At 39.0% G+C, this 26,907-nt stretch overlaps 1 protein-coding gene across 14 annotated transcripts in view; it reads right to left on the bottom strand.

Moving 5' to 3' along the window:
- NCOA3 (nuclear receptor coactivator 3) overlaps positions 1-26,907 on the bottom strand; it is a 153,690-nt gene that overhangs the window by 31,238 nt on the left and 95,545 nt on the right. For all 14 annotated transcript variants that reach the window (XM_031004739.3, XM_031004741.3, XM_031004740.3 and 11 more), the window contains 3 exons: positions 3,456-3,557; positions 1,707-1,879; positions 311-411 (listed from right to left, as the gene is read on the bottom strand). In XM_031004739.3, coding sequence (XP_030860599.3) covers positions 311-411; positions 1,707-1,879; positions 3,456-3,538 — 357 coding nt within the window. In that variant the 5' untranslated portion in view covers positions 3,539-3,557. The remainder of the gene's footprint in view (positions 1-310; positions 412-1,706; positions 1,880-3,455; positions 3,558-26,907) is intronic.

The raw sequence follows: 26,907 nt of genomic DNA, 5'->3' as shown, positions 1-26,907 counted from the left end.
GTACCCAAATATCTCTGTGAAATTACAGGCTACCTTTCCTTTCCTGCTTGCTTATATTTTTATGTTTGTATATGTGTGGTTTCTCAGTTTGCAACTATATTTTTACTAGGGGGGCAAGGCTTCCTGAATTATGTATATTGTAATTATAAGAGCATTTTACCATCATATTCAGAATACTGAACTGTCTCAAAGAAAAAAATGTTTTCTTTTTGTTCTCATTTCCTAACCAAAATTTCATCAATTTTTTATAACTTTATAATAAACCAAAGGGCAACACAGCCTACTGGACAGTTAAAATCTTTATACTTGCCTGAAGTAAAAGCGGTCCTAAGGAGTCTTTATCAATAACTCCCTGCCCTGTAGAAGATACATCGGCTTTTTGAACATCATCATCATTGGAAATAGTTTTTCCTGAAAAGACAGAAGGTGGTATAACAAATAACACACTATCAGTTATAGATTAAATCACCTTCGAATAGTCCCCAGAAGAGACATAAAGATACACATGCACATGCCCATACATACATACAAAACATTTCCTCATAAGAGAATGATGCTACAATATTATAACATCAAAACTAAACTTCATAGTTACCCAGGAAGCCAGAAGATACCTAAATCATTTCACTACTAAATGTACTATCCCACAGCTTCCTGAAAAGGAACTACCAAATAACAGGCAATTGTCTGTTAACCGTCTCTAAAGAGCATAAGCTGGAGGCCCGGCGCAGTGGCTCACACCTGTAATCCCAGCACTCTGGGAGGCTGAGGCGGGTGGATCACCTGAGGTCAGGAGTTTGAGACCAGCCTGGCCAACATGGCAAAACCCCGTCTCTACTAAAAATACAAAACTTAGCTGGGCGTGGTGGCAGGTGCCTGTAATCCTAGCTACTCGGGAGGCTGAGGCAGGAGAATCTCTTGAACCCAGGAGGTGGAGGTTGTGGTGAGCTGAGATCACACCACTGCACTCCAGCCCGAGAGACAAAGCGAGACACCATCTCAAAATAAATAAATACATAAATAACAAAAAGCACAGCTGCTCAACACATTTGTCTATTCCCATACTTGCTAGCCTCCATCAGTTGTAGTCTCTACCCAAACAAAGGAGCAAAAAGGCAAATATAGCAACAAGTTCCTTCTAAAACAGGGGTCCCCAACCCCCAGACCACAGACATGTATCAGTCTGTGGCCTGTTAGGAATGGGGCTGCACAGCAGGAGGTCAGCAGTGGGCAAGTGAGCAAAGTTTCATCTGTATTAACAACAGCCCCTCCCCTTCACTCACATTACCACCTGAGTTCTACATCCTGTCAGCTCAGAAGTAGCATTAGATTCTCACAGGTGTGCAAATCCTAATGTGAACTCCACATGCGAGGAATCTAGGTTGTGTGCTCCTTATGATTCTCTAATGCCTGATGATCTGTCAGTTTCTCCCATTACCCCCAGATGGACCCATCTAGCTGCAGGAAAACAAGCTCAGGGCTCCCACTGATTTCTATATTATGGTGAGTTGTATAATTATTTCATTATATGTTACAATGTAACCATAATAGAAATAAAGTGCACCACAAACGTAATGTGCTTGAATCATCCTGAAACCATCCCCTCTACCAGGTCCATGGAAAAACTGGCTTCCACAAAACCAGTCCCTGGTGCCAAAAAGGTTGGGAACCACCACTGTTCAAAAAGACATAAGTGTTTTTATTACCTTGCTCTTTTATTTGACGTATCTGTCTTACTGTTTCCTTTAAAATCGCACATTTATCTGGTTTGACATTGAAATTGTCAATATCACTAAGATTGGCAGATATCAGCTCAGCCAATTCTTCAATATATTTACTTTCCTGCTCCCGTCTCCGCTTTTCACCACTGCAGGTAAGACTAAGGGAAAAGGGGTAGAAAGGGGGGAAAGGAGATATAATATATATATCACAAAAGAGCTGTTAGCAGAATCAGCCCCTATACAACACTATTACATGATTACTTTTTTTTTTTTCCTCGAGACAGAGTTTCGCTCTTGTTGCCCAGGCTGCAGTACAACGGTGCGACTTTGGCTCAATGCAACCTCCACCTCCCAGATTCAGGCAATTCTCCTGACTCAGCCTCCCCAGTAGCTGGGATTACAGGCATGAGCCACCAGGCCTGGCTTATTTTTGCATTTTTAGTTGAGACGAGGTTTCACCATGTTGGTCAGGCTGGTCTTGAACTCATGACCTCAGGTAATCCACCCACCCTGGCCTCCCAGAGTGCTGGGATTACAGGCATGAGCCACCACACCCGGCCTATTATTTTCATATGTAAACAAACTAAACTCAGCCAATATAAACTATCAAAAATGCTGTCTTGGAGAAGTAGTACAACATAATAGAGATTCATGTAAACCTAAATTCAGTTCCATCTTTGTTAGCTAGGTGGCCTTGGGCAGAGTTAGCCTCAGTTACTTCATCTAGAAAATACGAATAAATCATCTTTACTTCTTAGAGATAATAAAACAACTAACAAAGAAGAACAAAAACAGTGGTAGCTACTTATTAATGATGAAGTTTTATTCATTGTAGATTGATATTTTTCAACTAGCACATTAAACTTCAATTGACACTGACTTTGGCAAATACTTTAAAAGCTATAGAGTAGTGTTGTATAGATTACATGATTTTGTTTCTAATTTTTAAGCTTCTCATTTCACTTGGTAAAAAAAAGGATGCAACCTCACAAATGACAAAATATCAACTTATAACCCATTCTTAAAAGATAGCAAAGATTCTTACTTATAACTGTCAGGCCTCTGAGCCCAAGCCTGCACATATACATCCAGATGGTCTGAAGCAACTGAAGATCCACAAAAGAAGTGAAAATAGCCTTAACTGATGACATTCCACCATTGTGATGTTTCTGCCCCACCCTAACTTGATCAATGTACTTTGTAATCTCCCCCACCCTTAAGAAGGTTCTTTGTAATTCTCCCTACGCTTGAGAACGTACTTTGTGAGATCTAACCCCACCCGCAAAACATTGCTCCTAACTCACTGCCTATCCCAAAACCTATAAGAACTAATGATAATCCCACCATCCTTTGCTGACTCTCTTTTCGGACTCAGCCTGCCTGCACCCAGGTGAAATAAACAGCCTTGTTGCTCACACAAAGTCTGGTGGTCTCTTCACACGGACGCACGTGACATAACCTTGGTCATCTATTCATAACTCCTACCCCTCCTTCCATTCAGAAATTCTTATAGTACCGCAAATTGTTAATATTCTACCTTCTATATGAATCAGCAATAAAAAAAAACTTCTATTACATCAAAAAGATGTCCATCTCATCAGTAACACTCTACTTACCACGAAGTGAAACCACCAAAAAATCTAACCAGAGAATGTAAATGGCAAGAAGTTAAAATGTTATCCTTAAACAAAGGCACAACAAGTGTGGTAAAGCACCAGCAAATAAGTCACCTACCCTTGCCCTGGGGTATCACATGGCAATTTGCGTTTTCGTGAATCAGTGGCCAGTGGATCCAAGTTTTCTCCTAATCCACTCATCTTGAATATACATCAGCAACTAAGAGAGAATAATGAGAAATAAGTACATTAAAAAATATACATGACTCTATGAAGGTGTTATATGACTGATTGACTGCATCTTTTAATTCAGAACTACTTTCTCTAAACAGATAATTCTCAATATTCTTTTTCATAAATGACTATACTGAAGACAACCTCAGATTTCATATTCTAATATGAATTATGCAGAACGTATGTACAACTCCAAGACAGAAATGTTCCTCAAGTCCTACTAAAAATGTGTATCTTGCAGGGTGCGGTAGCTCATGCCTGTAGTCCCAGCACTTTGGGAGGTCAAGGCAGGTGGATCACCTGAGGTCAGGAGTTTGAGACCAGCCTGACCAACATGGTGAAATCCCGTCTGGCCAACATGGTGAAACCCCATCTCTACTAAAAATAAAAAATTAGCCAGCCATGGTGGCAGGTGCCTGTAATCCTAGTTATTTGGGAGGCTGAGGCAGGAGAATCACTTGAACCGAGGGGTAGATGTTGCAGTGAGCCGAGATGGCACCACTGCACTCCAGCCTGGGTGACAAGAGCTAGACTCCGTCTCAAAAAAAAAAAAAAAAAAATTTTTTTGACTGATGGAAAAATAGTATGCTTTGGTTAAAATTTCATTGATGAAGAAGATAAATGTAGAGTACTTCTTGTTGAGAAAGATGATTTAAGACATCTACTAAGCCCTCATTTGCTAAGAATTTTATCTGTACTAAACTCTTGTTTAAAACAAGACGATCACTGTTGTAAAGAATTACATGTCAACCAACGAAGTTCAACGATTCTAAACTATTTTTTATATATTAAAATGCATCTTGCATTCCAACTAAACTCTGAGACGTATGCTGGAGGACATAAATTTCCACTAGGTGGCAGAATGCTACCAGGAAGGAAGACAGATTTATAAAAATGAAAAAATTCACTAAAGATGCTGATCAAACTTCAAATGTGTAGCTTTAAAAAAAAAATCAAAAGCAAAAAAACAAAAAAAAATAAAAATTTAAAAAATCACATGATCATAATATAAATAAGAAAATCTAGACTGCAACATTGTCTTTACAGATGCACTAAATATGTATTAAATTACCAAGAAAATTCATTCTATAACTTTGGTTGTAAAATGGAAAGGCTAAAAAGCTGAGATGATTTAAGTATTTGTTTTTTCCCCATGACAAGTTTAAATGAAGGACAGAAAATGACTTAAAATAACCTTTATTAGTAGTGGCTCACTATTATTAGTAGTGGCACAGTCAGATCACACGATCTCAGGGGTATTGTATTTTCAAATGTGTCAATGTCACAAAAGACAAAGAAAGTCTGTAAACAGTCCAGATTTTAAAGGAAGCTATAAGAAAATGACAACTAAATGCAATATTTGATCCTAGACTGAATCCTGTGCTAGAGGGTAAGAAAATGCTATAAAGAATATTATTGGATCAACTGACAAAATTGGAATATGGACAATAGACATAAAAGTATGTTGTCAATATTAATACACTTAAGTTGATAAATGAACTACGGTTATTTAAGAGACCAATATTCTTAGTATAATATTTGGGGTAACAGGCTATTACATATGCAAATTATCCTCAGATGGTTAAGAAAAATTGCATATATAATGAGTGAGTGAATAAACCTCGGAACGGGGACAGGTAGGGCAAGGATGACGAAGGGAGTTGACACTAGGTGAATCCTGACCCGGTGGGGAGATAAACGTAAAAACTCTTTGTACTATTTTCTTGCAACCTTGCTTTAAGTTTAAAATTATCCTCAAATAAAAGAGTTTTAAACTTAAAGGTATGTTCGGTTTTGATTTTCCAATTTTCATATTTAAAAAGAGTAGCTAAGTAATCCCAGTGCTTTGGGAGGCTCAGGCAGTTTGAGTTTGAGGCACTTGAGTTTGAGACCAATCTGTGCAACACAGTAACACCCTGTCTCTACAATTTTTTTTAAAAAACAAGCCAGGCATCATGGTGCACACCTATAGCATTAACTACTTAGGAATAAAACAGGAAGACTGCTTGAGCCCAGGAATTTGAGGCTGCAGTGAGTTATGATCACGCCAATGCACTCCAGACTGGGTGACCAAGTGAGACTCTGTCTCTTAAAAACAATAATAATAATAAATTAAATAATTAAAAAGAGCCAGGTGCAGTGGCTCACGCCTGTAATCCCACCACTTTGGGAGGCCGAGGCGGGTGAATCACAAGGTCAGGAGTTCGAGACCAGCCTGGCCAATATGGTGAAACCCTGTCTCTACTAAAAATACAAAAATTAGCTGGGCATGGTGGCGGGCGCCTGTAGTCCCAGCTACTTGGGAGGCTGAGGCAGGAGAATCGCATGAACCCAGGAGGCGGAGGTTGCAGTGAGCTGAGATCCCGCCACTGCACTCCAGCCTGGGTAACAGAGTGCGACTCCATCTCAAAAAATAAAAATAAAAAGAATAGTGATTCCATTCCTTAAGTACAAAAATAGAATAATTCTTGCTATGTCTCTATAATTGGTTTTATATTTGTTTCATTCAAAGGTGATTTTTAAATTGAATGGCAAACTATCCATTGAGTAATAACTGTTTTTTTTTTTTTTTTTTAAAGACAGGGTCTTACTGTGTCGCCCAGGCTGAAGTGCAGTGGCACAATCTCAGCTCATGTAACCTCGGCTTCCCAGGCTCAAGCAATCCTCCTGCCTCAGTATCCCAAGTAGCTGGGACAACAGGTGAGCACCACCACACCCAGCTAATTTTTGTATTTTTTGGAGAGACAGGGTCTCACTATGTTGCCCAGGCTGGTCTTGAACTCCTGGGTTCAAGTTATCCGCCTGCCTCAGCCTCCCAAAGTGCTGGGATTACAGGCGTGACCCACCACACCCAGCCTACATTTCTTTATTTTAAATATGTAATTTATTCCACATTCTAGATATTATTTCCTTACTTTGGCTTTTGTTTATAAGCTGAATCCCTGAAACAAATGGAGAAACTATTCCATGGATAACAGCACTTCTTTAATTTGAAAGATAAAATTTTGCCTATATTCTCAATATTATTTCCTTTGTTATTAAATATAAGTTGAATACTCAGTAAGGAGTAAGGGGCCTACCACGTAATAGGTGGTCAATATATGTCTTGAATAAATATTGAATAAATATAAAAGCAACATTCAACCTACTAAATCATAGTTTAGAAATTTCCTTTATTCTGATCTATAACAATCATTCTATGCAATCCTACTGCATTAAACTTTTTAAATGTTTACTTCTACAGTTGATATAGTGTTACGATAAATTCTGACAGCATAAATTAAATCAATAGAAAAACTAAGCCATAACAATCTCTTAATATGCAAAAAAATTAATAAGCACAAATATCAGTTTAAACCAGAAATGCAGATCATTTGTGTTAAGCCAATGTTTATGTGCATATAATGAAACCTAAATATGTCGAGCTATGTCCATAGACACATGCAGCTTTTTCTCTTGATCTCACAAAACAAGCTACACTGTACACATAAGCCTGTGCAATCTTCCTGCTACCAAACTTACTCCTTCAGAGTCCAACCTAATTATCCAAAAAGGTACTAAGGGAAGGCCAGGTGTGGTGCCTCATGCATGTAATCCCAGCACTTTGGGAGGCCAAGATGGGCGGATCACCTGAGGTCGGGAGTTCGAGACCAGCCTGACCAACATGGAGAAACTCCATCTCTACTAAAAATACAAAATTAGCCAAACATGGTGGTGCATGTCTGTAATTCCAGCTACTCAGGAGGCTGAGACAGGAGAATTGCTCGAACCTGGGAGATGGAGGTTGCAGTAAGCCAAGATTGGGCCATTGGCACTCCAGCCTAGGCAGCAAGAGTGAATTCCGTCTATAAAAAAAAAAAAACTAAGGGAAAATAATAACTTAAAATCATGAAAAAGGTGTTTACCCGAACATAAAGGTATAATTATTTAAGATATAAAATATTTCTATCTTATTTTTTGTTTTGTTTTGCTTTTGAGACAAGAGTCTCACTCTGTCACCCAGGCTGGAGTGCAGTGGCATGATCTCAGTTCACTGCAACCTCCGCCTCCCGGGTTCAAATGATTCTCTTGCCTCAGCCTCCCGAGTAGCTGGGATTATAGGTGTGTGCCACCACGCCTGGCTAATTTTTGCATTTTCAATAGAGACAGGGTTTCACCATGTTGGCCAGGCTGGTCTCGAACTCCTGACCTCAACTGATCTGCCCGCGTCAGCCTCCCAAAGCGCTGCAATCACAGGCATGAGCCACCATGTCCAGTCTCTATCTTGGGTTTTTTAGGAACAGGTTGGATAGATTTGTAGTTCTTAATTAGACATGGACAAAACTTAGGTACATTTACTGTACAACTGTATAAGACACCACAATGTCTAAGAGTAAATGACAAATTGTTTTATAACAAAAAGCAAAGTAGAGCAAACATCTCCTGAATTTCATTAAACTAAAGAAAATGTTCAACATGAGAAATAAAAAAGCATTTCTGGTCCCCAAAATAATAATTTCAATATATACAATAATATAATTCCTGAGCACAAATGACTACGACAAACCCTTCAGGTACAGTTTTCTATTTGGCATTAATCTTAGCTATAAACAAAAAATCAAAAATGGCATTTGTTTTAGTTGCCACGCCTGTTATCTCCTTCTCACTGGGAGGATATGCTATTTTGGTAGATTAAGATATAAAAGGTAAATGCCTAGCACAGACACAATAGATCTAGATCACTTTCAGTCAACAGTCAAGAATGAAGATGAGAGAGGGGAATAAGGCAGGTACCAAGACCATGAAGTTCTTAACCGGTAAGAAACATGGATCAGTAACTACCTGAGACTAGCTTACATTTTTACATCTTAAATTACAACCCATCTAGTTTGGAGAATATATGTAGTTGATAAAAGCCATCTTCAAAGGGGAAATAATATAGCACAACAGTCTCACAATAAGTTTGATTGTAAGAACAGTCTAGGCCAGGCGCGGTGGCTCACACCTGTAATCCCAGCACTTTGGGAGGCCGAGGCGGGTGGATCACCTGAGGTCAGGAGTTCAAGACCAGCCTGGCCAACATGGTGAAACCCCATCTCTACTAAAAATACAAAAATTAGCTGGGCATTGTGGCATGCACATGTAGTCCCAGCTACTCAGGAAGCTGAGGCAGGAGAAAAGCTTAAACCCGAGAGGCAGAAGTTGCCAGTGAGCCAAGACCGCGCCACTGCACTCCAGCCTGGATGACAGAGTGAGACTCCGTCTAAAAAAGAAAAAAAAGAACAGTCTATTAACATAGAGTCCCTTCTTAATTCTGACTCCCTACAATTAGATATTATCACTTACAGTTGAATAGAAAAGAAATTAGGACCTATACTTGCTCCCAAGTAATCTGTGCTCCTGAAGTTATATCATACATCCAATTGTGAGATGCATCCATATTTTGAAGTTTCCACTGCACCTCTAATGCACTTCCAAGAAGATACACAATCCAGTCTCAGAAGCCTTTTCAAGCCCCTGGCACCAAAGTACAGAAAAGAACTGGAAGGAAGAACTTCTCATTTTATCAGAATTCAAAGGCTAAAACCAAGTCAATCTTTCAATATAAACTCTACCACCCAGATCCATGAGCCATTTTTACAATTATTTTCCTTATCTAAAATGTTTCCACTAAAAAAAGTTGTATGCTACACTACTTAAATGTATTAAATATGGCAATGCACACTTTAAGACTGCATTTTAAAAAGGCTGGGCGGGGTGGCTCACGCCTGTAATCCTAGCACTTTGGGAGGCCGACGTGGGTGGATCACCTGAGGTCGGCAGTTCGAGACCAGCCTGACCAACATGGTGAAACCCCATCTCTACTAAAAGTACAAAATTAGCCGGGTGTGGTGACACATGCCTGTAATCCCAGCTACTTGGGGGACTGAGGCAGGAGGATTGCTTGAACCCAGGAGGTGGAGGTTGCAGTGAGCCGGGATTGTGCCATTGTACTCCAGCCTGGGCAACAAGAATGAAACTCCGTCCAAAAAAAAAACCTGCATTTAAGCAATATATTGCATGCAATTACTTTTTTTTTGGCGGGGGCGGTGGGGGGGGGGGGGTTGCGGGTGGAGTGCAGTGGTGCAATCTCAGCTCACTGCAACCTCCACCTCCCAGGTTCAAGCAATTCTCCTGCCTCAGCCTCCCGAGTAGCTGGGACTACAGGCGCCTGCCACCACCCCGGCCTAGTTTTTGTATTTTTAGTAGAGATGGGGTTTCACCATATTGGTCAGGCTGGTCTCAAACACCTGACCTCAAGTGATCCACCCGCCTCAGCCTCCCAAAGAGCTGGAATTACAGGCGTGAGCCACCACATCTGGTCACAATTACTTTAATGTAGAATAGTAACAATGAGAATACCTTTCAATGCTATCAAAATCTAACGCTATTTCTATATTATATGGAAAAGTCCAAAGTATATCCATGATAAGATTTAAAATGTACAAGTATCTTAAAACAACTGGATAGAATGTTTCCTATAAATACTATAGGCCTTTCTATATGTAACATTCAAGCTATGGAACATGTTGAAGCTTAGACATCAACAGAATATATAATAAATTGCTAGAAAATGAACTTTCATGGAATAACTAATTAAAGCTGAAAAGCAGCAAAGAATTATACCTGCTAGCTCAAAAACCATGAAAATTTTGGTATATGGCTTAGCAGCACTAATCAGCTTTCCTTTTGGTTATTTGGGATTAAGACAGGAGGGAAAAAGTTTGATTATACACAGCAAATTAGCTAAATGGACAAGGATACAGGAACTACTCTCTGTCCAAAAGGAAAAGATATCAATCAACACTACCAGTGTTCATTAGGCAAGCAAGAAGTTATTTTGGGGGACCTAAAAAAAAGCTATACTGTGCCAAAATAGGAGATGGGTTATCCAGTAAATCTAAATTGACATAGAAACCAACTAAAATATTTTACTTTTCCTAAATTAATAAGGGAGAAATAAGGAGATAATTTTGTGGTAGTACAATGCTAGGCATCTCATATATACTGTAATTTATTTACCATGACCCTCCAGAGTATGTCTTACTATAATAGTCCCATTTTACAGATAAGGAAATGGCTAACTTTCCACTAGAGCACACACAGATTCTGGATGGCAGAGCTGGAACTACAATATTTTTTCAGACTTCATAACCAACAAAATACGTATCAAATGTTTCTTGGGCACTTTATTCCCCACCACCACCAAAACAAGCCATTTGTACTACTGAATCACACTATAGCCAACCAGTTAGCCAGAAAATTTCTCAGCTTATCAGTAAGAACACTGAGAGGTTATGACAGCCATAGTTTAGGGGCATGCAGTATTAGGGACAGAGGCAAGGAGTTGCTCAAGCTCAGCAGATACTAATGCTCCCCTCAAGTACCTTACCTAACCATTACCCACCAATGTCACTAAACTGCCCTTCGTGGTGGTCTAATATTACCCATAACCCTTACTTCCACTTGAGATGGTCAATGGCTCACACAGCAAAAGGAAAATTTGAGATTGACATGTACAAACTATACCCTAAAATGGTCAGTCAAGTATTGTTATTCTTTGGTTTGCTATGATTAAATGGTGGAGCCACTTGACTATCCCAGCAGCAATTTAGTTTATCCATCAGGCTTGTTTCCCTAACTTATACAAGGTATGATTAAATACACTAATTAGAGAGAGGTTTGGTGTATTTCTTGAGAATCACAGTAACTTATGGAAATTTTTTCAAACAGCTATGGATCTGAACTGGTTTATTAAAAACTGCTTCAAGCACTATGCAAAAGCAGAGACTGCTCAGGTCAATCAGAAAAAAACAAGTTCTTGGGAAGAATGAGACAGTCATACATAAAAGTTCTACCCAAAACTGAAATTCCAAATTCTCAAATTCCTAATCAGACAACTTAGAAAATAACCACTACTAGTTAACACAAGGGCTTAATCTTACAAGGTTTTTTTCTCTACCCTAAAAATATCAAAAAGTTTCTTAATCTTCTTTCTTTCAATCCGTCATTCATACCCTTACTAATAAAATAAGAGGGGCTCCAAGAGAACTGGTACCACAGAGAAAGGACTGAAGACAAATATAATGTGTGTAAAGGACGGGAAGGCAGGGAAGAGACAAGTTCATAAATGTGGAACTGTTATAAAAGCTTCCTCCCTCAGGTGGATGACTCTTCCAGTTAGTATCTCCTCCTACCTTTGTTTCTTTCAATGCTGGTAAGGAAGTTAAGAGCTGTGAGGAGATAAGTAGGAGGGGAAAGAAAAGAAAATTTTTTTTAATTTTTTTTTTTTTTTAAGACAGAGTCTTGCTCTGTCGCCCAGGCTAGAGTGCAGTAGCGCAATCTCAGTGCAACCTCCGCCTCCCAGGTTCAAGCGATTCTCCTGCCTCAGCCTCCCGAGTAGCTGGGATTACAGGCACCCGCCACCACGCCCAGCTAATTTTTATATTTTTAGTAGAGACGGGGTTTCACCATCTTGGAAAGGCTGGTCTTGAACTCCTGACCTCATGATCCACCGGCCTCAGCCTCCCAAAGTGCTGGGATTACAGGCGTGAGCCGCCGCGCCTGGCCTACTTATTTATTTTTCTTTTGCTTCCTCATCCTCTGTCAGAGAGAGGGAAATTTTTTATATCCTTTTGTTTTGTGGCTGATAATTTGCTATTATGTTTTGTAGGATAAAGTATAACACAATCCTTTTTTTTTTTTTTTCAATTTAATTCCATTTCAGCTCAAACGTTTTGCATGCCCAGAATCATTTTAGCCCCAGAAAACAGGGATAAATGTCACTACCAATTACTAGAACTCTCAGGCTAGCAGAACAGGAAAACAGAAAAACAATTAAATTTGGTAAGTGTTAAAAAAAAAAAAAAAAGGAATCGTTTGAACACAATGAATAGCAAAGCTAGGAGCCTACAGTTTTTAGAAACAAAACATACACATGGTATCTACAAGAAACTACCTTGGTGGAGATGTATACAAGAAAACAGTACAACTTCAGTTCTTGGTAATTTCTTCTCCACTATCTTTGCTTTATAATGCCAGCATATTGAGTGAAGGGCTAGCAAAAAACAATAAAGTAAAACATCCTATTTTTAATATATAAATTTAACAGAAAAGCATCTGAATGTAAATTATTTTATGCGCAAGGTTCCATTCTCTCTTCCTTCTTGCACATTTATGTTCCAGTTTAAACCTGATGAAGTTGAATTCAAACATAAACTCCCCAGAGACTAGAGTGCTAGAACTGGGCATACCAATTAGCCAACTCAGGTGTTAGTTGCAACTGGAAACTTGCTGCCAGGAGACTTCTCAACCTCTACATGAGCAACAGAGTTGAAGTTCACAGATAATACACTGTACAGAGGGAGTTAAGGAAGCCAATTCCATCCAAATCCAAATCAAGTTACCCTCTCCTGACAGCATACTAACTAGCTGGGTAACTCTTTTGTTTTAAACGTTACATTGACTTCTACAATTTAATACACTGAATCTATCTCATATACAAGAACAGACTTAAGTCTGAGCTTCATAAACCTGAATTTGGCTTCAGTTTAAACAACCTGTTACCAGTCATACTTCTTCCTCATCAATCACCACCAGCAACCCCAAAATGATCTTTATACTAAAAGTTTTTAATAAAGGTAACTGAAACATTTCCTTTATTTTTAACCTTAAGTCACTAATTTTTTTTTTTAATCTTTCCCACATCGCTTTTCCATCTAGAATATTCCTGCCCTTCAAGATTAATTTGTCACCTCTGGTAAAACCATCCCCGACTCTCCCAATTAGACAAAAGTTTTCCCTTCTTTATCCTAAGCATTTTCCATACTTTTACTATAACATTTTACATATTACACTATTTCTGTCTCTGCTTCCTACCTTGTAAGCTCTAAACCATTGTGTAAACTTGTATGTAACTCTATTTTTTACAATTTTTTTTTTTTAACTACCACCATTCCTCTTCTCTTTTCCAACTCCAGTTCTCCTTTGCTTTCCCATCAGCTGTACTTTTGACCAACTCTACATCTTCTTAAAATACAGAGAAGGTTCTCCTTTTACAGAGGTAAAAAGAAATAATTTGGCTGGGTGTGGTGGCTCACACTTGTAATCTCAACACTTTGGGAGGCCAAGATGAGAGGATAGCTTGAACCCGGGACTTCAAGACCAGCCTGGGCAAAGTGGCAAAACGCCGTCTCTACAAAAAATACAGAACACTTAGCCGAGCATGGTGACGCACACCTGTAGTCGCAGCTACTCAGGAGGCTGAGGTGGGGGTATCACCTGAGCCCAGGAGGCAGAGGTTACAGTGAGCTAAGGATCGCGCCACTGCACTCCAGCCTGGGCTAAGGGAGTGAGACCCTGGTCTGGAGGGGCAGAAGGAGTGGGGCTTTTTTATTTTGTTTTGTTTTGTTTTTGAGATGGAGTCTCGCTCTGTCACCCAGGCTGGAGTGCAGTGGCGTAATCTCAGCTTACTAAAACTTCCGCCTCCCAGATTCAAGCGGTTCTCCTGCCTCAGCCTCCCAAGTAGCCGGGATTACAGGCAGCTGCCACCATACCCACCTCATTTCTGTATTATTAGTAGAGTCGGGGTTTCACCATGTTGGCCAGGCTGGTCTCGAACTCCTGACCTCAGGTGACCAACCCACCCCAGCCTCCCAAAGTCCTGGGATTACAGGCATGAGCCCGCCAGAGGAGGAGATTTTTAAAACCCCAGTATTGTGTACCACTTTTTACCTCTGGGGTTTGTAGTTTAATTTTCCTTTGACAGACATAAATATCTCTACATCAAAAGTAGTACTTATACCTAAGTTTGTCCCTGTGGCATATAATGAAAATAAAAACAGCAGAGGAAGAAAGAGATAAATAAAAACCAAGGATTTTAGCCATGCTAAGGTAAGAGAGAAAGAACTGGATTAAGAAGAGTGGTGAGGAGGGACAGTGGGTATGTGCACAGAGCAGAAATGAAATCTGATATAAATTAAATTAATAAGCAATAAAGATGTAAAGGAGAAATGATCACAGCATATGCCCCATTCTCTTCTAATCTATTCTTTCCATCTACCTCACAGAGGAAAAGACAGTATTGAGAAGTAAATGTTAAAGCTTAAGAGATGACAATATTAGCCACCTGGTAACCAAACAGCTGAGAGCAGCAAGGATGGTACATAAAGTGTACCATGGTACATTAAGTAAACAATGAAGAGGGGGAATGGTAACCATGGTCAAATGCAAGACAGATAAATATTCCTAAACCAGAGTACCTGTAGAGTAAAAAACAAAATAACAAATTTCCCACTATAGTACTAAAGTTAGCCCTGTCCAGCAATATCAAAAATAGAGGCTACAACGAGTTTCTTCACCTGCAACACTGATGTTACAAAAATTAACATTGTAGAAATAAATGTAAAGCTAATAAAAGACTTTTGGGTTGATTTTTCAAAGAAAAGATATTGAAGGTAGAACAGAGAGATGTCCTTCTTATAAAGCAAAGAGGTTGGAGCAGATCTGTAACTCTAACAACACGACACAGCAAGTCTGACTCACAAGACTTCCTGAATAGGTCATCATCTGTACTGCTGCTTAGTCTGTGGCTCAGTCCTTTTTTTCCTGACCTCACAGCTTATTACTCTTCAGTAATCATTAAATAACTTTAAATTCAAAAGAATCCTTTTTAAAAAATGTTTCCGGGCCAGTTTCAGTAGCTCACACCTGTAATCCCAACGCTTTGGGAGGCTGGGGCAAGAGGACTGCTTGAGCCCAGCAGTTTGAGACCAGCCTGGGCAACATAGTGAGATTCTGTCTCTGCAAAAAACACAAAAATTAGCTGGGCATGGCAGCATGTGCCTGTGGTCCCAGCTATTTAGGAAGCTCAGGTAAGAGGATCACTTGAGCCCAGGAGGTCAAGTCTGCAGTGAACCATGATCACCGCACTCTGGCCTGGGGGACATAGCAAGACCCCGTCTCAAAACAGTAACAATAATAATAGTTTCCATATCCCAAGAAGTTATGTGTCTGATAATAGAATCTGTCTTTTCAAATAAATCTCTAAAGCCATTATTCATCTGATGACAACAATACAAATAATGAATAAGAAAATATATATCAAAAAGTTAAAAAATAAAAAAAGCTTTCAACATTATTTGCTTTCTGGAGGGTGGGGTAGCACTGGTAAAAAGGTTAAAAGGTATCAGAACTGAAAACTCAATAAAACCCTTGACCCTCTCCATTCCTCTCCAAAAAATAGCTACCGTCTTATGTGGAGCTAAACATTTATACCATTAGGTCAAGATTGCTTCAGGGAAGAAATGTTCAGTAAGCAAAAATATAAAATACTGAAAAGAGGAGGAGAAGTACATCATTCAATTTAAAATACAACATTAAAAAATAAAAATAAAAAATAAAATACAACATAGCTTGGTTTTTTCTTTGTTGCTATTCAAATGTTAGTTTCATGATCCATAACTTTTTTTTTTTTTTTTTTTTTTTGAGACGGAGTCTCACCCTGTCACCCAGGCTGGAGTGCAGTGGTGCAATCTCGGCTCACCGCAATCTCTGCCTCCCGAGTTCAAGGAATTCCCCTGCCTCGGCCTCCTGAATAGCTGGGACTACAGGTGTGCACCACCACGACCGGCTAATTTTTTTGTATTTTAGTAGAGATGGGGTTTCACCATGTTGGCCAGGATGGTCTCAAACTCCTGACCTCGTGACATGATCCATAACTTTAAAGAACTTTTTTTCTGTACTTCACAAAACCTGCCTATCCATGTCTAGTAAATGAAGCTGGGGGCACCTCATTATTATTAGAGAATATCTGAGGCAAGAAAATTTTATTACGAACTTCTGTAAAATCATCCATACACCTAAACTGGTTAAAACCAAAACCTACTTCACCAAGTATCTTAAGAGTGGTCACTGTTCAACATATCGGGTGTCATCCACATAGAAAAAGGAAATAGTATCCCCTATGCTAAGTGCTTGGGGTAGATGAATTGTTGATCAAAACAGTAATTTTTTTGCCTTCAAGGAGCTGATGACTCAGTGTGAGGAATTAACAAACTAGTAAGTAGATCATCAGAAATTGTATTATATGCTACAAAACGTCTTTATTTAAAATTAATGGCCGATTTGTGATTCAGAAACAGAAACAACTGAGTACCAGACATATCCTATAATGTTATACAGCTGTTCAAAGTCCTAAATCTCTATAGTAGATATGTTTCTTACTAATAAAAGAAGTAGATTCAGGTTAACAACTAAATGCCCCTGAAATTGGCCAAACTTCAGATTGGTTAGCTCAGACCTCCTCCGTATTTAAGCAGCACAGAATACAGGCAGCTGTAGCAGGAACAGGGTGTGCTACAAGATACCAAATACAACAAGGTGAAAGGTTTAAGTCAAATGCTCCTAGAGTTCCAACCAAATTCACTAGATTTCAAGCCTTTTGATCTCAGGATTCCTTTACCTCTTAAAAACTGGAAACTTGTAATAACTTCTGCTATGTGGGTTATGTCAGTATTCACCATATTAGAAATTAAAACTTAGAAACATTCACCTTTTTTTTTTTTTTTTTTTTTTTTTGTTTGGAGACAGGGTCTCAGCTCTTCACCCAGGCTGGAGTGCAATGGTGTGATCACGGCTCACTGTAGCCTCAATCTGCTGGTCTGAAGTGATCCTCCCACCTCAGCCTCCCGAGTAGCTGGAACCACACACACGTGCCACCATGCCCAGCTGATTTTTTTTATTTTTAGTACAGACCAGCTCTTGCTATGTTTCCCAGGCTGGTCTCCAACTCCTAGGCTCAAGCAATTCTCCCGCCTCGGCCTCCCAAAGTGTTGGAATTACAGGCATGAGCCACCAAGCCGGACTCATTCACTTTTTTGGTTTATTTGTTTTGTTTTGTTTTGTTTTTTGAGATGGAGTTTTGCTCTCGTCACCCAGGCTGGGCTGGAGTGCAATGTCGCAATCTTGACTCACTGCAACCTCCACCTCCCCAGTTCGAGCGATTCTCCGGCCCCAGCCTCCCAAGTAGTTGGGATTACAGGTGCCCGCCACCATGCCCGGCTAATTTTTGTATTTTTAGTAGAGACAGGGTTTCACCATGTTGGCCAGGCTAGTCTCAAACTCCTGACCTCAGGTGATATACCTGCCTGGCCTCCTAAAGTGCTGGGATTACAGGCATGAGCCACTATACCTGGCCCTCATTCACTTTTTAAAGCCCATCATATATTAACATAAATAACAATTTTTGCAAAAAACAAAATTTCTGAAACAATGAGAATTATAAAATAATTAAAAACATATTTGCATATAATTACCTGACTTAATAGAAAACAGTTATTTACTTCTGCATTCAATCTGGCGTGATGTTATCTTGATTTAAGGATATAAAGAAAATCTGGCCTCACAAAGACATGTACTTGTAAAAGGAAGGACTATTTTAATAAACTTTTATAAATAATTATGGATATTTCTTGATATTACACTAAAACAACTGGTAATTTCTTAAAGGTGAGTTTTATAGGAGAGAAAAAAATAATTTTTCCTCTACCCTATCTGAGTTCTAAGTTGGGTCAGACCCCTTAACAAAAGACAAATTAACAAGAGAAAATCAGAAATATAATAAATATATCTCATGTATCCATGAGAGATACCCAGAGAAATGAGTAAATCTTTTCATTTCTAAGAGGTGGCTTAGAATTCAGACTTAAATATCATCTTCAGCTGAAACAAATAAAGAAGGGCACAGGGGCTGGGGAGCAATAGTTATGGAGAGGTGACCAAGAAAAGCATGGTAAACAACAGTAAGGCTTGTTATACAGATTTAAGTCTATGCCTTCTCCATTAGTAAGTTTCTAGTGATTGAGTCATCCTTTTCCTGGTAATGATGAAGACACCCTTACAAGGGAGATTTCCTTTATAGATATAAATTTTCCCTTACAAAAGGGTAACTTCTACTCTGTTTTCAGAACTTCTCCTGTGTCTGCTTCTCAAAATAATCCTTACACCAAACAGGCATATTTTAGGGTGGTATATTCTGGTCTCCTACAGTTGCAAAGTGGAATCTGAAACCATATAAATGAATTTTCATGCTGTCTCATTAAAATGCATTGGATCTAACTTGCACTCTGAACAGATCTTTAACCCATGCATCACTGTATAATCAAACACTGGGTCATTTAGATAATACTGGTTCACTGAGTTAAAGTAGATCTTTCAAATGCTGGTACATTTCATTACACAATTTTTTTAACCCACATTCATTAATGTCACCACCCATCTCATCAGGAAAGTAATAAAAGGCTGTCATGCTCATGGTGGCCGATTCAAGTTTACTTACTTATAATTTCACTTGAAGCTCAAATTTTATCACTGTCAACCAATACAGTCAGATGTTTTCCCTGTAGTGATAGGTTCACCTCACTCAATTTGAAGACAGTCTCCAAATAACCAAGACTCAATAGCCATGGTTTGTCAGTCATCCAAGTAAAAATGGTGTTCCATGAAAAAAGTGGGTACTTCAGTTCACAACGCAAACTGCGCAAGTGCTTTTCCCGGAGACAGCCATCATACTTTGGCAGGCAGAAGTCTTAGTGCACATTTTCCATTCTCATCACACAGAACATTAAAACGACAGTACTTAAGGGTACAGTGAAAGGTACTTAAGGTAAAAAGTGAATGAGGGCCAGGTGTAGTGTTGCTGCTTCATCATGGACAATCCTCAGTGGAAAACTGATTTTTTTTATTTTTTTTTTTCTTTATGAGCTCCTGGCAGTGAAGAATGCAATGTCTACCTAAGAGCAGAGTCTGGTGCCACTGCCTTAATTCATGGTAAGGTGTCAGCAATTTTATGCATCACCGCATTTCTACCATCGGTGCAAACACCAACAGGATGAAAATAGCAAATAACACATTAGCATTATTATGAAAATAGTCTTAACCACGTAGACCCCTTAAAAGGTTCTCAGAGACTACTGGGAGTCCATGCACCACACGTTGAGAGCCACTATATTAGATTAAGGTTGGGGCTGAGAGCCTGAAACTGGGTCTGGCTTCTCCAAGATACCCCACGTTCATGTAATAAATGTTTTAGGGCCAGGAGCAGTGGCTCATGCCTATAATCCCAATATTTTGGGAGGCTACGGTAGGAGGGTCACTTGCCAGAAGTTCAAGACCAGCCTGGGCAATGTGGCAGGACACTGTCTCTACAAAATACAAAAAAATTAGTCAGGGGTGGTGGTAAGTAAATAAAGCAAGTAAGCAGATAAATAAGTAAATAAACAGATGCTTTAGTATCTACTATCTGCAGGCCTATATAAACAAGCCATGTTGTGAGATCAAAAGAACATGGAGACATCCTGAAAGGATAACAGAGAAATGCTGCTATCAATCAACACCACCTTATCCCATTGCTCCAAATATAATAATGACAGATAAAATACGAATTTTGTATTAACTTCAAAAGACACAGTTATGCTCAAACATGACAAATACATTTGTGGACCACGACAGAGGGGAAATATAAAGCAATAAATTAATAACTCCATGAACCCAACTGAGCTCCAGGACAAGAAACAAGCAAAGGCAGTCAGGAAATGAAATCATGCACAAGATAAGAAAACCAAAAGCAAGGCTCACAGGTAAAACGAAAAAATCTCATAGGTAGAAACCAAACAAAAAACTCATGAAAGGAAGGTGAAAAAAGGTATTATCAATAGCTAAAGTTATTATTTCAAACTGCCACAGGCAGTTGTAGAGGAAATAAAAGGTACTCTAAATAAATAAAAGGTAATATACACATAATAATATATATATATGTCTCATACACACACACACACACAAACAAAACCTAAGTAATGCATATCACCAACATTGCAATAATATCTCAGAATTAGAATCCTAGATCTAGACTGAAAGCATGGTGTAAATGTATGAAGGCAACAAAAACAGAGGTATAGGTGGCAGGGAGACATACAGAAAAGAACACCAAAATAAAGGGAAAAAAATTATTTCCCACTCAGCATATAAACCATAAACTAAAATCCTAAAGTGTATTCAAAAAGTGAACTAATGGGCCAGGCGTGGTGGCTCACACCTATAATCCCAGCACTTTGGGAGGCCAAGGTGGGCGGATCAAGAGGTCAAGAGATCGAGACCATCCTGGCGAACATGGTGAAACACTGTCTCTACTAAAAATACAAAGATTGGCCGGGGGTAGTGGCATGCGCCTGTAGTCCCAGCTACTCAGGAGGCTGAGGGCAGGAGAATCATTTGAACCTTGGAGGTGAAGGTTGCAGTGAGCCGAGATCTCGCCACTGCACTCCAGCCTGAGTGACAGAGCAAGACCCCACCTCAAAAAAAATAAATAAAAATAAAAAATAACTGAACTAAGGAAGATAGTCAAGAAATTCATCAATATCAAAAGATGAATTCAATGCTTAATAAAAATCTTGAAATTGGTTTAAAATAAATGTTTATGATCCTTAATGAGATAAAGAATTGGCCAGGCACAGTGGCTCAAGCCTACATTGCCAGCACTTTGGAAAGCTGAGGCAGGAGGCTCACTTGAGCCCAGGAGTTTGAGACCAGCCTGGGCAACATAGCAAGCTCCCATCTCGATTTTTAAAATAATAATTGAAAGCCATTAAAAATGATAAAAAGAAACAGAAGAATAAATGGATGTTAAAAGAACTATAAGCTTTCACGAATTATAAATAATTTGAAAAGATAGTATCATCAATTATCCACAGCCAAACTCTAGACAGACATGGGATACTTGTCTGAAACCAAGAATCAATAGACAAGGTTAATCCCTAAACTGGACACACAAACACACATCATCAGTGAACAAGAAAACAACGAATCCAACTTAAATGAAGCATAGTGAAGTAAAGAGGGGAAAAGAATACAGACATAACAGCTGATTTGAGCTCAGCATGACCTTACCAAATTTACATCTCTGAAGCTCAATTTCATCTTCTCTAAAATGCACATCCATCACCTTTACAAAGTTGTTGAGAGGATTAAAAACCACAGGTAAAACAAAACCTCAGTGATGTCTGGCAAATGGTAGGCTCTCGAAAAATGGCTCCCTCAAGAACCGTACGATTTACAGACAGAATCAAGGTAATTAAGAAAAACTGAATTTGGCCTCTTAACTACAAACAGATCTACAACCTAGTTTACAATAAAAGATATTTGTGTTTTCTAATTCCTATATTACTGATACAGACAGGAGACAGGGAAATACTGGGTAGAAGAAGGCAGTTCCCTGGCAAAGGCCCCACTCAAGCCTGAAAACCCATGACCCTAAACGAGAACAAACATTCCTGTTTTCATGCCTAAAAGTTGCCTTCTGACCCACCACGCCCCCATATCCTGTACCCATATAAACCCCAAGCCCCCGGCTCCACAAGGAGACAAACAGAAGAGCAGAAGAATGGCAGAATGGCACGGCAGAGAAAGAAGAGAAGGAACATCTGAACACCAAGAGGAGTTCGGCTGAGGACGGTCAGAGAGGAGATGGGCCACTGGATGGCCAAATTCCAGGGGAAGATCATTTTCCCACTCCATCCCCTTTCCAGCTCCTCATCCATCCAACTGACAGCCAACTCCATCACTCAATAAAATCCCCGCATTCACCATCCTCAAGTCCGTGTGTGACCTGATTCTTCCTCGATGCTGGACAAGGACCTGAATACCAAGAAGGCCCTGAGCTGTTTAACACTTAAGCCGTCCATGGTCGGCAAAGCAAAAAGAGCATACTGTAACACATGCCTACTTGGGCTTGGGGAGTTGCAGACTCCCACCCCTGGACACTCCCATGAGAACAGAGCCCAGGGGCACTCACCCCAGATCCTGCACCTGCCTGCATGCATGCTCCTCCTCCCAAAAGGGGTTTGAGAGCACGGAACAGATGAGCCACAGCCCCGTCGCACGTCCTGTGAGGGGGGTCAGGGAACTCTCCCATTTAATTAGCTGAATAAATTAAGCAAATTGTCTAAATCTTGGTGCCTACAGGAGAATTTAAGAGATGTCTCTTGATAAATACTAAATTATCAAAGATGCTAAGATCTTCAAATGAAGTTTTGGTAGTGGTCTTGAATTGTTCTTATGGCACTTAAAATGTTTTCTAAAAACCTCTCTGATATCATACACTTCTCTGTCAAAAGAATTTGTAGAAACGGAACTCTTATTAGGAAAGGCATTTGGGTTACAAGTGACTAAGGATTACTTCTTCCTTGAAAAATCATGTTAACGTTCATAACTTATCGCTCTGCAATTTTTTTTAATCTAAAGACACTGGCAATTTAGCCTAAAAAAAACCCTTCACTATTCATCACTCTTAATAAGATGGCTTCCTTTCCAACTGCCAAAAGGAAAATGGAAAGAAACTCAGGCTTCTCATATTTCAAATAAAATTAAGAGAGAGTTATTTAAGTATGGAAACACCAACAGTTTAGATGGTACCTTCACACCACAAACTAGACTTATCAAAAACCTAAGTAAAAATTCTCATACACAAAAATAAATTTCAACTTTCTTCTCAGCGCCTAGGAATCAAAGCCTTAAACTACTGAATCATGTCTGGAAATGAAAAGACAGTAGGATTACAGCTGTGCATGGCCAATTTATCTTCTGAAGTCAAAGCATTTCTCCTGTTACCTTGCAGCAAGTCAATGTGATCTGCATATAAATGTATTAAATGGTCACAGTATCTGAAACCTATACCAACCACAAAAGGTGTTATTTTAATTAATAAGTTGGCAACATTATGAGCTTTACAGTTTTATTCTAGAATTCTTTTTGAATTATCACAATTTAAAGAAAATTTTTAAAGGCTAAGAACTCAGACTAACAATTATGCCATTCCAATTCTATTTATGTCACCCTCCAGTAAAACAGCCCTATAAATAGCTTGGCAAAGAGAACAGCAATATACCAATAGTTGGTTTAGAAAAAAGTTAATTTCTACAATTTAGTCTTCTACAACAGGACAAAATTTTATGGTAATGAAATTAAAGAAGGGCCAAATCAAACAACACTATATAACAAAACAGCTATCTGGAATGTGTTACATTATTTGTAATAGCACAGAAACTATAAAAGATAAATTCCATGTAAATGAATGAAGTAGCCTGCATTGCTGATCTTCCAAATGCTTGTGTACTCATATAAGTTTAATATATTGAGCTCATTAAAGATTTACACTTAGTTTCTTATATTAATGATAAGCAATACATGACGGAAAATATATTTAAAGCTTAGGAACATATGTTGAGCATGTGTGCACATGCAAAGCTTTCAAAGTTGCTTTAAAATGTGAAAATGAATATGGCTCCCCGTTATCCTTGATAAATGTCAGCTGTCATGTACTCATGTCCAATACATACTATTTTTCACAGAGCAGAGACCCAGAAAAGGCAATTTTGAACCCACCAGCTGCATGTAATGGTTATACATAAGCAAATTCTATTTGAGGTCAGAAGTTTAAAGGTTTTCAATATCAACTTCTAAATAATGCAGGCTTTATATGTTAAATATTACACAGATTCAAAAGCATAGTCCAATTAGAAGTTTTTGGAAACAGACAAAATCGTAAGAAGGCAATTACTCTAAAAGTTTGGCACATGAGATAGGCTCATTTATAACAGTGATACAAACTGGACTATTTGTACAGCAGTTCACCTTTTATTAGATTATTGAGCTGATATTTAGGCTAATTCTATTTCTTAATTAAGTTACAAAATTAAGTACTATAAAGCTATATTATTACCGATCTAACGATTTTCATGTCTATATCTGAAAGCTTAGCAGAAAGTAAACCGCCATAACCTTTGGTCTTTGCTATGGTTTGAATATAGTTTATCTCCACAAAACTCATGTTGAGGCTTGGTCCGCGATGTGGTATTCGGAAGTGGTGCCTTTAAGAGGCAATTAAGTCATTAAGATGGATTAATGCCTTTCTCACTCCCTTGAGTTCTTGCTCCCACAGGTTTGGACTAAAGAGTGGGTTGTTATAAAGTGAGACCACCTCTTGTGTTGGTAACTTTGCACATGCCTGCTTCCCCTTCCACTTCTCCACCGTGGTGTTACGACATGGCACAAGGCCCTCACCAGAAGCTGACCAGATCTCAGTCTTCCCAGCTTCCAGAATCATGTGCTAAATAAACCTTTCTTTTATGAACTACCTAGTTTCTAACCCTAGAACACCAGAACACTAGAACAGAACACCAGAAAACAGACTAAGACATTCTTTGACTTTAATAATAAAATACAATTATCAATAGGAATTGTCTTTTGAAAGCATCCCCTGTATAGTATGTGACCTATACTTAAAATAAATAACCTTTTACGGTAAGTTGTCATATGAGCAACACTAAATTCAAGATAGAATTTTTGCTTTTTTTTTTTTTTTTTTTTTGCCAGGGACAGTGGCTCATGCCCGTAATCCCAACACTTTGGGAGGCCAAGGAGGGCAGATAGCTTGAGCCCAGGAGTTCGAAACCAGACTGGGCAACATGGCAAAACCCCATCTCTACCAAAAATACAAAACGTTAGCTGGGTGTGCTAGTGTATGCCTGTAGTCCCAGCTACTTGGGTGGCTTAGGTGGCAGGACTGAGCTTGGAAGGCGGAGGCTGAAGTGAGCCGAGATCACACCACTGCACTAGAGCCTGGGTGACAGACTGAGACTCCATCTCCCCCAACCCACACCCCCGCCAAAAAAAAAAAAGACATTTAAGCTTTTAAAATTATAAATGCGGCCATGCGTTGTGGCTCACGCCTGAAATCCCACCACTTTGGGAGGCCGAGGCGGGCAGATTGTCTGAGGTCACGAGTTTGAGACCAGTCTGGCCAACATGATGAAATCCTGTCTCTACTAAAAATACAAAAAATTAGCTGGGCGTGGTGGCGGGCGCCTGTAGTCCCAGCTACTTGGGAGGCTAAGGCAGGAGAATGGCGTGAACCCGGGAGGCGGAGCCTGCAGTGAGCCAAGATCGTGCCACTGCACTCCAGCCTGGGCAACACAGCAAGACTCCATCTCAAAAAAATAAAAAATAAGAAATATATATATATAAAAAATATATAAAATACACACACACACACACACACACACAAAGGAAGTGAGAGAATTAGCCATCAGATCATCTCAAGTAAAATAATTGGAGCTTTTCTACTTGCATATACTGCACTTAACTAGTCCTAAACAGCAGATCCACCAGGATTATGAATTTTTTGGTGAATTTTTTTTAAACTGTAGTTATAAACTTGAGAGCAAACATTGATTTCTGGAGGCATTGCGCAAGATAGCCATAAATATCTCACAAATGTTTAGTGGACAAATAGGAAAGTGGAGATGGATCTGGGTATGGTCTTTTTAAGAATGCAATCTTTTCAATGTAAACTTTCTTGACACATGAAAAAGATATGCTGCTGGAATTCATAATGACCATATAATTACAGGATGACCTCTATAAAAAGACTGAATAAGGTTTTTTAAAAATTGAAGTGAGTGCAATTAACATCTTATTTTTGAAATCTAACAATGTTTGAGATAGGAAACTTTTTGAGATCAGTGTCATGAGGAAAGTAATATTTTTCCATAAAATTTCTTTATGACATCATAGTGCTCTTAGCAGTTTTGCATACATCAGCTAGATTCTTTAACAGCTTTACTGAGATATTAATTCACATATTATATGCTTAAAGTGCACGACTGGCTTTTAGTATATTTCAGTTGTGTAACTCTCACTGTAATCAATTTTAGAACATTTTCATTATCCCAAAAAGAACTCAACATCCCTTAGCTGTTATTCCCCCCTGCTCCCATTCCCACCGCCTCAACCTCATATAACCCAACCTTCCACCCATTCACCCCTGCCCTTGACAACCACTTATGTATTTTTGTCTTTATGGATTTACCTATGCAGGACATTTAATACAAATGGCATCCCACAATATCTAGTTCTTTGTGACTGACTTCTTTTACTTAGCATAGTGTTTTCAAATACATCCACATTGTAGCACATATCGGTTCAGTCATGCCTAGCTTAATGACAGGGATACATTATGAGAAATGTGTCTTCATTCCATTTCATCATTGTGTAAACATCACAGAGTGTCCCTTAACAAACCTAGATAATACAGCCTAAATCTAGGCTATATGGTATAGCCTACAGCTCCTACGCAACAAACCTATACTGCATGTTAATATATTGAATAGTGCAGGCAAGTGTAATACAATGGTATTTGTGTATCTAAGCATTTCTAAACATAGAAAAGGTACAGTAAAAATACAGTATAATCTTATGGAACCACT

This window comes from Gorilla gorilla, chromosome 21 (genome assembly GCF_029281585.2).
Source record: "Gorilla gorilla gorilla isolate KB3781 chromosome 21, NHGRI_mGorGor1-v2.1_pri, whole genome shotgun sequence".
In the NCBI taxonomy this organism is placed as follows: domain Eukaryota; kingdom Metazoa; phylum Chordata; class Mammalia; order Primates; family Hominidae; genus Gorilla; species Gorilla gorilla.
The sequence above is the reverse complement of the archived record's forward strand: the minus strand, read 5'-3'. Positions and strand labels throughout refer to the sequence as shown.